Source organism: Apodemus sylvaticus, chromosome 1 (assembly GCF_947179515.1).
Source record: "Apodemus sylvaticus chromosome 1, mApoSyl1.1, whole genome shotgun sequence".
NCBI lineage: Eukaryota > Metazoa > Chordata > Mammalia > Rodentia > Muridae > Apodemus > Apodemus sylvaticus.
In genome coordinates, this window is record NC_067472.1 from 15,171,690 (window position 1) to 15,185,003 (window position 13,314).

A 13,314-nucleotide genomic window follows, 5' to 3' on the forward strand; every position below is an offset into this window, starting at 1 on the left:
CCATAAACTTTCAGAAGACAAGACCTAAGGCACAGTTGGAAATGTCCTTGTGGAAAAGCCCAGGGCAGTATGGTGTCTGCTCCAGGCAGGCCTTTCTGTCTTGTGGCTGGGGTCTGCAGCCAGCCTCTCTCAGATGCTCGTGAGAGGTCTGCCTCTAAGTGCTGGTTAAGTTCAGAACTAGCGTATGAAGATGAGGCCAGCTCGAGCCGTTCCTTCAGAGGCCAGGTCCTGCTTCTTCGAGACCCCAGCCAGAGTTTTCAAGGCCCTGGAGGCACCCATTGAAGACAGTGGAGGCAGACAGAGCAGGAGAGCTCTTGCATGGTTCCTGACAGACAACAAACAGATCTTTCCTTTGGAGACATTTGAATTTAAAGAATGAACAAAGACCATCCACCCTGGAGGCCGGCGGGAGTGCAGGCAAGGGGCTAGCCTGCCATCCCAGGTCCTAGGTCAGAAGTGGGTGCTCCCCTACACAGCTCTCAAATGTCCAGGGAAGGCAGACAGATCTGCAGTGCTGGAGGTAAAGAGCATGGTGCCCACAAGAGGGCCAGGCTGCAGGGAGAGACAGGCTTGGAAGAAGGGTACAGCATGGATGTGAGAACGATGAAGGGCCACAGGGACCAGTGTCAGCAAAATCAAAGGGAGAGCTGTGGGAGGTTGAACCTCAGTCTTTCATAAGCTAGACAGCCCAGGGGCTGGGACTCCAAGGGAGGGGGTCAAAGCGCTGGGGCCTTGAGCGGGAGGCCGGGAGGCAGTGGGCTTCACCCTCTTCTTGGGAGGCCTGGTGGGGTAAAAAGGAATGGAAGACAGAGCTAGGGCCACCATGTCCTCGAGTCCCTAGAGCCCCCGAGACTTACTGAAGCCTACTCTACTTGGAAGGCAATGGCATGCCTTCCAGGCCACAGCACATCTGTACACAGCACATCTGTACACAGGGCTTCATGGAGTATGTCAGCTGTCTCCAGCTTCCTCCAGGGTCCAGACTTGGCAGGCAGCACCAAGCATGTTTTCAGGAAGAGGGTATGAGGGATCGGGGGCGGGGGAGCAGGGCCCCCAGACCCTTGTCTAAAAGGACAGTAAAGTTCATCTAGGAATAAGTCCTGTTTAAAGATCACTATATACATGGCTTCCGAACCATTTTTGCTGAGCAATAAAAATACCATCGGTTTTCACAAGAAAAAAAACAATCATTCCGCAGGTGGAGCATCCTGACTGAGGAAATGCTCGCTGGGGCTGACAGGCAGTGTGTCCTCATGTATGTTCTGCATAGCAGGCTGTATGGCAGGATGTCCTACCCCAGGAGCTCATCAGTGAAACCTGGGGCAGCAGCAGGTGGGTGAGGAGGGTTTGCAGGTGCACCCTTACCCGCTCATTGGCATGTTGGACAGGGGCCTGGTCACATGGGCTTGGCTGCTAGGGTGAGGACCCTGGGCCTGAGGTAGGCGGGGCCTCGATGGGCGTGGCACTTTGCAGTCATCCCCACACTTGCCCTTTTATTCATGGGTATCTCCGTTACAGGCTGTCACACTGGAAGTTTCTCGGAGCAGCCCGGCAGGGCGGAGCCCAGGCTAGTGCAGGGGGCTGTCGAACACCACGTCGGGGAGGATCGACACCTTGAGTTTCTTCTCAGGCCAGCTGTACTCTTTGGGAAGTTTAAACTGTGAAGAGAGCAGAGTGGTTAGCTGCCTTCTAAGAGTGTCTGGAGTGAGGTGGCATGCTGGCCCACACCCTGTCCCTAGGCTGCTGGGGCCAAGACAGACTACCGAGACTTCTCAAAGGCTAGACTCAGGGTGTGTGCGTGTGTGCGGCTGGTCCAGGCCCTCCTTTCCTCTCACACTGCCAGTAACTTGCAGGCTGCAGAAGGCAGGCTTTGGCTCCTTTTTTTTTTTTTTTTTTTTGGTTTTTCGAGACAGGGTTTCTCTGTGTAGCCCTGGCTGTCCTGGAACTCACTCTGTAGACCAGGCTGGCCTCGAACTCAGAAATCTGCCTGCCTCTGCCTCCCAAGTGCTGGGATTACAGGCGTGCGCCAGCCCCACCCGGCAGGCTTTGGCTCTCTGTGTAGATGCTTTCCTGCTCTTTGCCTTGGTTCTGCCTTCTCATGTAAGGAGCCAAAATCATGTAAGGAATCTGTTCCCTGGGGCCGGAGGCCAGCAGAGCAGATAGTACTGGAAAGGTCTCATTGCCATAGACTCTTTCTGAGTCTAGAATCTGTCCTCCATAGCTTTGTCAAAGGGTCCGCAAGAAAGAACCTGTTCAGCCCTCAAATCAGACCCAAAATGTGACCCTGCTGGGAAAGTACAGGATGAAGGTGGTCTCTGTGCATTCTCAGAAGGAAACTTCTTCACTACCCACTGCCCCTGTCACCTTGCTTCCGTTCAGAGTGATCCCAGAGGAGAGCAAAGGTCTTCCAAACTAGAAATCAATGACTACTGTAATTTTGTTTCTCTCCCTCACCTGGGGTCTTTGGGAGAGGAGAAGCTGACTTCTTGTTCCTTCTGGATTCTAGAACCCTGTAAGGAGCCCAGGACACAGCTGGTGCTCAACAGATCCTCCCTGACTTGGTGCAGGAGCTCTGCCCATAGTCTCTGGGCTAGGCTGGAAGTCAGAGCCAGGAACAGCAGGAGAGAATCATCTTCCGGCCTGCCTGAAGCTGGGCTGGACACACAGACACTTCCTGCCTGGCTGCCCCTTGCCTTTTCTCTCTTGGGGGACTGTAGACCCAGGACAAAGTGGAGCCTGGGGCAGGGTGTGGGGATAGCCTCTGGGCAGGAAAGAGGCAGAAGAAGTCATTTTTCGTGACCTACTTTCCTAAGCTCCCCTTGGCTCCTGTCTCTCCTGCCTGGATGATCCTCCTCCTCCCGCCCACTCAACACCCAAGCTCAAAGCAGCAGTTTGGCATAAGGCCACTGCAGTGTGACAAGACCTCTCCGGAAGCACTTCTGGGTAGCTGGCTTTGTCCTGACCGAATCAGGGAGCTAGGCCTCTGAAGCAGTGACTTGTAGGGATGACTGGCTGGCACACAGTGGGTACTTGATAACCTTGGACTATGCAAATGAATGAATGAATCAAGCTGGATCCCTGGGGCAGGGAAGGGAGGGAGGGCATGGCTCTCTGGGGTGACAGTTCTGAGGAGTTTCTGTCTGTCTGGGAGGTGAGGTGCTTTGCCTCAAGCACATTAGGGCAATGGAAGGGAAGGGGCAGTCTTGGCCACAGGTGGGGGAGGGAGGGCCAGAAGGTCCCTCAGGCTGGGAAGCTTAACTATGGATCCCACTACCCCACGGATGGGGGAGGGGCAGGAAGGCCTGCCTGCCCGCTGCCTGGGTGCTGGTTATAGGAGACAGCAGGAGGAGAAGGGACTTTCCAAGATGAGGTAAGTCCCTGCAAATGAGGAGGCCAGGAACAAGGAAAAAAAACAAAAGGGATTATGGACTCCGGTCCTGTACTCCAGAGAAGGAGCCAAGGAGAGAAGTAACCCCACCTGGCCTGCCAGCTCCTCAGACTGAGCTACCCAGGAGGAGGCTGAGAGAGGCAAGCTATAGCTGGAGAAGGAAGGGACTGTGGCGCTTGGGTGGCCCAAGGCAAGAGCAGGAGTCCCCTCCTGCCCACTAGAACTCCCCAGTGGAATGTTCTCTGGCAGCAGACATGGCTTTCTGTTTAGAATCTGCCAGGGAACAGCAGGGGCTGGGGAGAACTCGGGCCTGAAGGCCCTGGCTACTTCTTCAATGAGGTTCTCAAGAGCTGGTCATTCAGTGTGCTGGGTGTCCTCACAAGGGCAGGGGCTGGGCGGGGGTGGTCCATGAAACACAAGAAAAATAAAGTCATTTAACATTCTCAGGGGCTCCTCTCCAGATTATCCCTGTACTTCAGTCCACAGCTGGGTGAACACACACACACACACAGACACACACACACACACACACACAGACACACACACAGACACAGACACACAGACACACACACAGACACACACACAGACACACACACAGACACACACACAGACACACACACACACACACACACGTCCATGCTCTTTTGCCCAGGAATCCTCTATCCACTGATATCCAGAGAAATGAAATAGGCTCACTTCCTCTGGAGAAGTTAGATCTTCTAAGTCCTCCAACATTTTTTCTACAAACTCTTCTGTCAACAGAATCTGGAAAAGAAAGCAAAAGACAGGTTTTTATTTATTTATTTTTTACAGTCTTTTTTGTCCATTGCAAAGGGGTGTTTCTTCTAGCTGTGGAGGGACGACCCACTGATTAGTTCTAGGGACAGAGGGAAGAAGTACTTGAGGTTTTCAGAAAAGACCACACTCAGCAAGTGCCTCCCCGGCCCCTCCCCACTTGCTTGGGACACTGGCTAGAGGAGGGCAGAGAGGCAGGGTGGAGGCCATGGAAAAAGGGATGGCGTCTGGAAGGTGGGCCGCAGGGCGGCAGAGGAAGGTGGGAAAGCTGAGAGCCGGGACAGCTCTTGTCAAGGTCTCTCTGCCTGGTCAAGCTCACATGTTCCCACCCCCTTCTCCCAACCAGGTAGGGCAAAAGCAATCCGTCTGACTCTGGAGTACAAGCCCTGTGTGGGACTGAAATGTACTCCAGTGGTGGAGCACAAGACCTGGACTCCATCTCTACCACTGGAGGCAAAGAAGCAGGTAACAACTGGACAAAAAGACCAAAACCCCTGAGCCTTGGAAAATGAGAGCCTGCCTGGCTGTTCCCAGAGGTAATCGGTCTCTCAGGGTCCCGTTGCAACTGCAGCACTGTCTGTCAGGGCTGCTCCAGCGGCCCTGGGTGGCAGCTATGCACTTCTAGACTTCTGGGGTACTCTCCTACCTCCACTGGCTGCTGCTTTATTCTGATGCCTGTTGCCCCCCCACCTGGCTGGAGTGACTGTCCTCCTCCGCCCTAAGCGAGCTTTCTCAAGCTCCTCCATGTTCTTTTCGCCTTGCCCCTCCACCCTCGCTGCCCTGTGCACAGGGCCTCTCCATCTCTCTTGTGGCAGACCTTGTGCAAACGAAAGTGAAGGGGTCCTTGCAGGGAAACTCTCCCTCTCAGAAGCTGGTGAATCAAAAATTTGAGAAAATCCCTGTTAAATTTCCGGTAGGAGTTGCTCCACTGTGAGGGTGGGCAGAAGTTCCCATGAGATAAAGTGAGGCAGCAAAGGAAAAAGGAAGGAAGCAGGGCAGAGAGGGGCGAAGGGGCCTGCAGGACAGGAGACACAAGGAAGCCCAGAGCAGACACCATGCTGACTGCTCGCTTCTTATCTCTTCCAGTCTCCTTCCAGATGGAGAAACTAAGGCACCGAGAGGTTATGGCACCTGCCCTGTGGGCCAAAGTAAGACCATATCCCAGTCCTGTCTTGGCCTGAAACTTGATGCCTTGGACACTGAGGTGGAGGACACTGACTCATATTGTCTCCCAGGACACGCAAGCCTGGCTCCCACTCAACTAGCAGCTCCCTTAGAGGAACAGGGCCAAATAGCAAGGACCAGGAATAAAGAGGGGGAAGGGAAGAAGGGAGGGAGGGAGGGAGGGAGAAAAGGAGAGGAGGGGAGAGAGAGAGAGAGCGCCAACAGTCCAGGAGATTATCCATCCAAGTTACTCATTTCTTTTCCTCCTCCAAGATCCCCAGAGGGGGTTGACTGGCTCTTTCCAGTCAGTCTATCTGGCACTTTCTGGTCCTAGGCCATATCCAGTCACACCTGGCCTTCCTTCCTGGAGCCTGAGCGCTCCTCTAATCCCATGGGTCCCCTCCCCCAAGCCAAGTTTCTCCACTGGTTATCACCAGTTGCTTGAGTAATATAAAGTCACATTCATATTTTTGGCATTTCCGGGGCTTGTTGCCATCTCTGCAAATGCTAGCACAAACACAAGCATCCCTCAAACCCAGTTATGTTACAGTGACTCCAGGGCTCATTCCTAACCCTCAAATAGTCTGGAGGAGGGGCCCTCTGTTGGAATGGTAACTAGGGCTGGACTGTTGGGCTGGGGTAGCATGGGGTGGGGGAGGGTTCCAAGAACAGCGGCCACCCAAGAAGGCTCCCAAGGGTGTTTTTCAACAAGAAAGGTAAGGCCACCAATAATCAAGTCCTAAGCCAGTCCCTCTGTCAAAGGTCTAGAACTGGTGAGTTATGGAGGCTTTCAGCAGAGCTGCCACTAAGTGTGGCTCCTCTGTGTGTGGACTTCATTTTGTACTCTGCTGGGGGAGGAGGTGACAAGACCCCCAGCCAGGGAGAAACCCTAGCGGTGCCTTCATTTTCACTTTTCAAGATTTGCTGGTTTCTGCTGGAAACCACATTGCTTTAAAAGAATTAAAGGGAAAAAATTATACATGAGATCCACATAATATTAAGGGTGACATTCTCTGCACAGAAACACGACAGACTGTCATAGCTCCAGGCACCTGATTTAATTTCCTTTGGGAGTTAAACCTTAGAAGCTTGGACTGAACAAACAGGCCCTGTTCTTTGTATATTTCAGAGCTGGAGCTGAGAATGTTAACAGATCTTATCAACAGGATACTGGAGATAGACAGCTATGATGGAGCACTCCTGGGAGCCCTCCCTGGGAACAGACTCGCCGTTGTGATGCCACTGTGGGAAAAGCCCGAGCAGGGCTAGGGCCTGGAGCTCCTGAAGTGCACTGTCTGCTTAGAGTAGCCAGCCTCTGCCACAGTAACAGGAGCCTCGAGCAGAGCAGCGTTACAGCAGTCTCTGCCTTATATGCAGGAACCTGTGCTAAGTGTTAACCTGTATCTATCTCTTCCTTGAGTCCTGCTGTGGGTTTCCAAGGGAGGTGACTCTAGTTCTCAATGTGCAGATGACTGGGTGTGGAGAAGGAAGACGGTCTTCCTGACTTCAGAACAGCGCCTACCTGGTGGTGACAGAGCATGCTCTTTTCCTGTTTGCGGAAGGTGTGTCAACTCTAAAGGTGTGTGCACTCAGAGCTCACCTCTTTCTGATGGGGGAGGTAATGGTAGCTTTTACCAGTGACCCAGAAGAACAGCACCCTCAACCCAGCCAGGAGTATATCTTCTCATTTTAACAGGGCTGGAACCTGAGTATCACAGACACACAGCTACTAACAACAAATCAAAAAGCATGCTGGCTAACTGGAGAGAAGGCTTCCTATGTACCCCCAAGCCATCTCGCTGGCCAGAGTCCATACTTGTTTTGAGAAAGAGTCTCTCTAGTCCTGGCTGTCTCGGAACTTCTTTTGTAAGCCAGCCTAGCCTCAAACTCTCAGAGATCCTCTTGCTTCTGCCTCTCAAGCACTGGGATTAAAGGCCTACAGCACCACACCTTATTCTGATTTTAACAGTTCCTCTAGTCTAGAAATATCAGCAGCAATGACAAACCTACAAGCTCTTATGCTTCTAGGAAGAACCAGGACAAAGCACTGAGGTTTATGCCCAAATAGTCCTTGGAGAGAGTAGACCCTCTAAGGAGAGAGGAAGGGCCCTGGACCAATTGAGAACACTGATGCTGGGCCACATGCTCTCTACAACAGTCTACCCAAGGCAATGAGTGAAACCTGCATTTTTACAAGGTACCCAAGAGATGGCAATGGGAGGAAATGCTAGGGAGAGCCCAGAGGAGAGGGCTGTGAAAAGTACAAACTAACAGCTGCTGGCTGCAGCTCGCCCACTGGTTGATTGTGAGCGCAGTTAGCTGGAGAGTTTGGAGCCGAAGCTCAGAACTCACTCCAGTGGGCTCATATCACTGGACCTTTGCGGTGCAGTCAGACAACCTGGCTCACTGGTGGTGAGAAAGGATTGTCAACAACCTCTCAATTCTCCAGGTTCCAGCAAGTTCCAAAAAGGAACCTGAAAAGTGATCTTTTGTCGGTGCCTGCCCTGGGCAGGCCCGCTGTGCTGCAGGCAGAGGCTGGACTGCTACAAATCTGACACTCATTCCAGTCTGCGGTCAACGGGCTTTCTAAGTGGCTGACAGTGCCCATTCCTTCCCTCGGTACGATGACAATCCACACTTTGTCTTGGGCCTTGTTTGCTCCTTGTGTTGACACGTTGTTCTGCTTCCCAGCAAGCCTGGCTTTCTTTCCCTCCCTTTCCTCTTCTCCAGGAAGGAAATGTGCTCTTTACAGAGGCAAGGCCTGCCAAGGAGCAACTCTGGCAACCGCGATGGCTGTGAGGGAGAGACTAGCACGGGCTCCTGTCAGCGGCTCCCCTTCCCCACACGGGCAGACCTTGGCCAGAAAACAGCCTACAGACACTCCCATGCTGGGAGGGGCAGAGCCATGTGCCTGTGAGCTGTGGGGACAGTCACTCATTTCCTGCTCTGGGTGGGTGGTGAGAAGTTGGCTTTGGTGGCCAGAAGCAGGCTCAGACTCCTGCTCTGTCCACCCAGGAGGGAATTACAGTTTGCTCTAAAACTTACTGGGCACTGGACTGAACAAAGAGACAGCTCAAGGCAAGATCTCCAAAGGAGAGCAGGTATAGCCAGGTACCAGAAAAGGAGTGCCGGGGTCTAGGCTGGGGACTCCCAGGTTGGCTTCTACACACATCCAAAGGTGTGCACGGGGATGCACGCAGATAGAAGAACATGGGACCTTGGCTGTAGGAATCTGGGGAGCCTGTTCCTGGGCTGGGATAGAGTTCAGCAGAGCTTTCCCACTGGGAACAGCTGTGAGGAGTCTTCTCCTAAGCAGGACCTCCCATTGGGCTGCTAGGGAGTGGCTGGGACTAAGGGCCCCACCTGGGTGAGCGATCAGACACCACACAGCTGAGAAAGCATTGCAAAGCCTAAAAAAAATAATCTCAATGTTTGGTCATATGACCTTTCTGTGACCTCTGGGACCAAAGTGTCTCTCCTTCAGATCCCTCTGGCTAAGAACTGCTGTGGAACTGACTCAGCTCTGGGCGGGGCTCTGCTCAGAAGACTGACAACTCAGAGTCAACAGGCCGAGGGAGAAGCATGCCACAGCCCCTGGGAAGGGGTGCCGGGCTAGGAAAGGACACTGGCCTGTCCAGCTTTTCACGAAGCTCTGGACTTGGTTTACAGACTATAATCTTAAGGGTGACATGACCTGCCATCTTTAGTGCCCTGGGTCCCCTGAGGTGGCAGTTGGGGATGAGGCCATGCCACCAGCTCTGAGAAGGCTCTGGCTCCCTCCCCTCCTCTTGTCCTTTCAGTCCCCCTTTCCCGGCACTGGGAAGAAGGGTGCCTTTGCCTTGCTTTCCCTAGGCTGGCAGCCAGAACAAGCCGCCAAGCTGGGGGTGCGCCCGCCCTTTGGAGGCTCCTGAAGGCTGATGCAAGCCAGTCTCCCTGGCCCTCCACTCCAGCTGTGACTTACAGGGACAGTTCAGGCAGCCAGAGGACAGCGGGCTGGGTCTCTGCACCCATGCCTGCTGCACCCGGCTGCCTCCACCCTTCTGCCTGCTCTCAGGTCTGGGCTCAGAGGCTCAAGGAGGCCCTGTGGACCCCAGGAGTGGCAGGAAGAGCACTGTGAAGAGCAGCACAGGCCTGGGCCCTTCCTTGGCATCGTGGGGTTTGATCTGTGACTTTGAGAGGGAACCCCAGGGTTCCAGAAGTTTGATAGATTCCCGAGGAGACAGCTGGCCCTTTAGAAGCAACCTAGAGGCCCATAAGTCATTGCAAGCCTAGTTCCCACAAGCCTGGGAGCTGCCTGTGACCACAGAGGCAGGACCCTGAAGGAAAAGTCAGGCTGGCGGTCAGAAGCAGAAAACGCTGATGCTCTCAGGAGGGGAGGAAGGCTGATGTGGGTGTTGGCTTCACTGAGAGAACCGGGCTGACTGGGGCAGGTCAGATGGAGAGTTTCCCAGGGCTCCTTGCAAAGAGCCTGAGAAACCCCTTAGTGATCAAGGGTGCCTGCCTGGAGGGCGGGACCTAAGCCAGCCTTCCCAGGGTTCTCTTGAGGGGCGGCCCGTGGTGGACCACACTAATGAGCCCATAACAGGCCTTTGATTAAGCAGCTCTTCCACAGCAACTTGATTGAAACATGCCGAGGCCAGCAACTCGTTCCCACCGCTCCCTGGTTCCCCAGGCAACAGCCCACGGGAGGGGACCCATGTGCTGGGAGTATGGAAGGGCCCAACTCATTGAGGGGCTGTCTGTGGCGGGGCGGGGAAGGGAGGCGGAGGGGCAGTGGGTCGGTAGTGCCAAGAGTGGGAACACCAGCAGCCTGGGGATTAGGAGCTTGAGAACTGGGTGGGGTGCAGGCGGCTTCCTTCCAGAAAACTGAGGGGCTGCCAGACATCTGCTGAGTTTCCTGGGGCCTAGGTTCCTGAGCAGCTGAAAACCAGAGATACAGACCCGTCCTGGCCCTCAGCCAGAAGATGTTCTTAGAAGGGTGACAGAACAAAAGGGCAGAGACTCGTCTTTAATCTAGGAAGACCCCAGTCCCTAATTCCCTCCTCACAATGTGCTTGAGCTGCCAATGTCTACACAAATGAGCCACAACAGCAATGTATACACAAATGTATACACAACAGCAATGTATACACAAATGAGCCACAACAGCACTCTGCTAAGGCCTGCTGGCACAGCATCTCCGTACTGGAATAATGATCTGTGGGCTCTCGTTCCCTGCATCCTCCGGTTGGTGGTCAGCAGAGCAGGGTGGCAGCCTAGGGCAGGGTTGGGGTGGAAGTGGGGTGTGGGAGGGCTTTCCTATTAGTGCTGGGCTCATTTCAAATGTTACACTTCAGAGCTTTTGCTACAGTAACTACCAACACTACACAGACCAAATCTAACGTTACCAAGTGGGACTTTTAAAATGTATTTATAACTTTATGGTTCAAAGTAATTTTGTTATGAAACAATGTAATAACAACAGTGGAAAAAGGCAAGATAATTTATGGAACACAATATCCCTAAAGCACTAGCTTCCATTTCTACCTCTGGGCTTAGTTTGAGAAGAGTAGCTGGTCTCCTTTGTTTACTGTTTGTTTTAATTAAGGGATAGGACCTGTGGGGGGCAGGGAGGAGGTTGCTCTGAGGAAGGAAGGCTCAGCTGCAAGCAGACATACACAGACAAAATCATACCCGTATTAAGAATAGTGCAGACCCCAGACTGGGCTACCCACGAAGCCAGTGTAATTCTTTGCCTTTTTACTGTAATTCCTACTTGCTTTCTGGCCTCAAATCCATAGATCCGCATCTCTGCTTCCCAAGTGCTGGGACTAAAATTGTATATCAACATATCTAGCCTTGATTTCCTTTCCTGATATTTTTATGAAAGGTAGGTAAATTAATTTTCCCGTACATAAGCATAGCCAATAAGCCAAAAGCCAAAGGCCAAAGGCCAAAGGCCAAAAGTCAAAATCCAAAAAAATAAAAAAATAAAAAAATAAAGAGTATGGCGGACCAGGCTATAAGCCTGAGAGACCTGGGCCCCAAGTACTGTGCTTGACATCAGCTGTGGTCCTTGCTCCAAGAGAAGAACGGAAGAACTGAGTGCTCTGGGCACGCCGTCAGGTTCTGTTCAGTGGTCTCTGTCAGGAGTCAAGGGAGCACCTGGCTGATGAGTGGGAAGCTCGGCTCGGGACCTGCCCGCCCACTCTGGTCAGCATTCACTTCCTCACATTCCGGTGAGGTTGCCACATGCCACGCTCCATTTTTGGTCTTGATTTCCCAGAGTATGGGAAGTTCCCTACTTCTCACACCTGGGTTCCCATTGTCACTGACCAGCAGTTCCACCAATGGCCAGGAAGTGCCCTGCCGCTGTGAGGACAGCAGCGCCCATACTCACAACCTCTGTATCCAAGAGGCAGAACCCAGCTCGGCATGGAAGCTATAGGAGATGTCCAGGGAGGGACGGTAGGCAGCAAGGGAAGAAAAGAAGAAGGAAGAAGGCTGCTTCTCACTTGTAACCAGGGTCCGTGAGCTGCGTACGGGTGCTCCTCAGTGGCAAAGGCACCTTCCACTCCCGTAGACACAAATGTGATGGCCATGTCCCCTGTGATACTCTTGTAGGTGAAGTGCCGGCCATGCAGGAGTCTGCCCCTGGGGATGGGAATATGGAGACGGTGGGGATCCGGGCCTAGAGCAGTCCCTAGCCATGGTGCTGGGGCGACAGAGCAATGGTCCCTGAGATGGAATGCCTGGCCGGTGCCCTCATGATGGCCCACCCACCTGTCCTGTCTGCTAACAGGGGACTTTAACCAAACATGCTCATTGTAGGATGATAGTGAGAGGCTGCCACCAGCAACTCACTAAAGCATCCTTCCTTTAGCTTCTGCCAGTGGACATCCTAGATCAGAGCTCAGAGCTCCTCAGGAAGGAAAGACCAACAAGGCCAGAGAGGGAGGTTAACCATGTGCTCAGCGTCATGCCCAAAGTAAAGGACTCATGTCTCCCAGAGGGATGCTTGGGTACCCTGAACAATCTTCCTTTTGTTCTGGGTTCTTCTGTAACATTTAAGCAGTTATTCTAGAGGCAAAAGCAAATCTTTAAAAACACAAAAACAAAAAAATCTGAGCCAAGCAGGGTCACTGCAAGAAGTCACCGCTAGTCCCCAGTCTGGACATTGGAGGATGGTAGCCAGTGGCAACTGACAGGTAGGATACCAAGCACTGAAGGAGAAAAAAATTGGCTCTGCATTCTCTGCCTGCTTCAGATAAACCCTTCCCCAGGCTCAAAGCCCAGGCCTGTGCCCAAGAAGCTGCTAGGAGGTAACAGCTGGAGCCCGGCGCTGCCCGGCAGGCCCACCTCACCCAGACCACCTGCTACCTTTGCCCTGCTGCTCAGGGCAGTGGGCTAAGGCTGGCTAAACTCAACTCCTACCCCCACCTCTCCTGGCTCCTGGGGACGTCTTCCCAGGCCTTGTCCCCTCAAATTTAGAAGGATTCGTGTTGCTTCCTCAGCTTGCTAAGGGCGGCTGGAACTCCACAGTGTTTGGAAGAGGGCAGCCACAAGATCCAGCCCAGTGCAGTTCTGAGCAGAGTGGAGTTCTGTCCACAGGGCAGCTGCTGACTCTCACAGCAGCAGAAGAGACACAGCTGAGCTTCCAGCCACTCACGGAGTCTGCGGGATTGGTCACAGGTTTTTGTAAAGAACCAAGTGTCTTGCCTGGGCAAGCATCAAGCAGGAGGATGCAGAACCTAACCTGTCAGAGTGCTCTCACTCCTGACCTATGGTGGCAGGGCCATCCCAGACTCTCTTGGGCCACTGAACCCCAAGAAGGATACTTCCTCCACACGTGAGAGTTCTCAGCATCTAGTCCCCATGGCGTCTGACTTGGAAACTTCTTAGAGAAGCAGATGATAAGAAAGCTCTATGTAGGGTACACACCTTCAATCTAAGCACTCAAAAACAGAGGCTCTCTGTGAGTTTAAGGC

The 13,314-nt window shown here is 53.2% G+C and overlaps 1 protein-coding gene across 2 annotated transcripts in view; it reads right to left on the bottom strand.

The window, feature by feature from the left end:
* Positions 1–1,028: 1,028 nt before the first annotated feature.
* Sufu (SUFU negative regulator of hedgehog signaling) overlaps positions 1,029–13,314 on the bottom strand; it is a 92,585-nt gene continuing 80,299 nt past the window's right edge. For both annotated transcript variants that reach the window (XM_052184520.1, XM_052184511.1), the window contains exons 10-12: positions 11,842–11,980; positions 4,085–4,153; positions 1,029–1,658 (exon numbers count right to left, since the gene is read on the bottom strand). In XM_052184520.1, the coding sequence (XP_052040480.1) occupies positions 1,569–1,658; positions 4,085–4,153; positions 11,842–11,980 (298 nt within the window). In that variant the 3' untranslated portion in view covers positions 1,029–1,568. The remainder of the gene's footprint in view (positions 1,659–4,084; positions 4,154–11,841; positions 11,981–13,314) is intronic.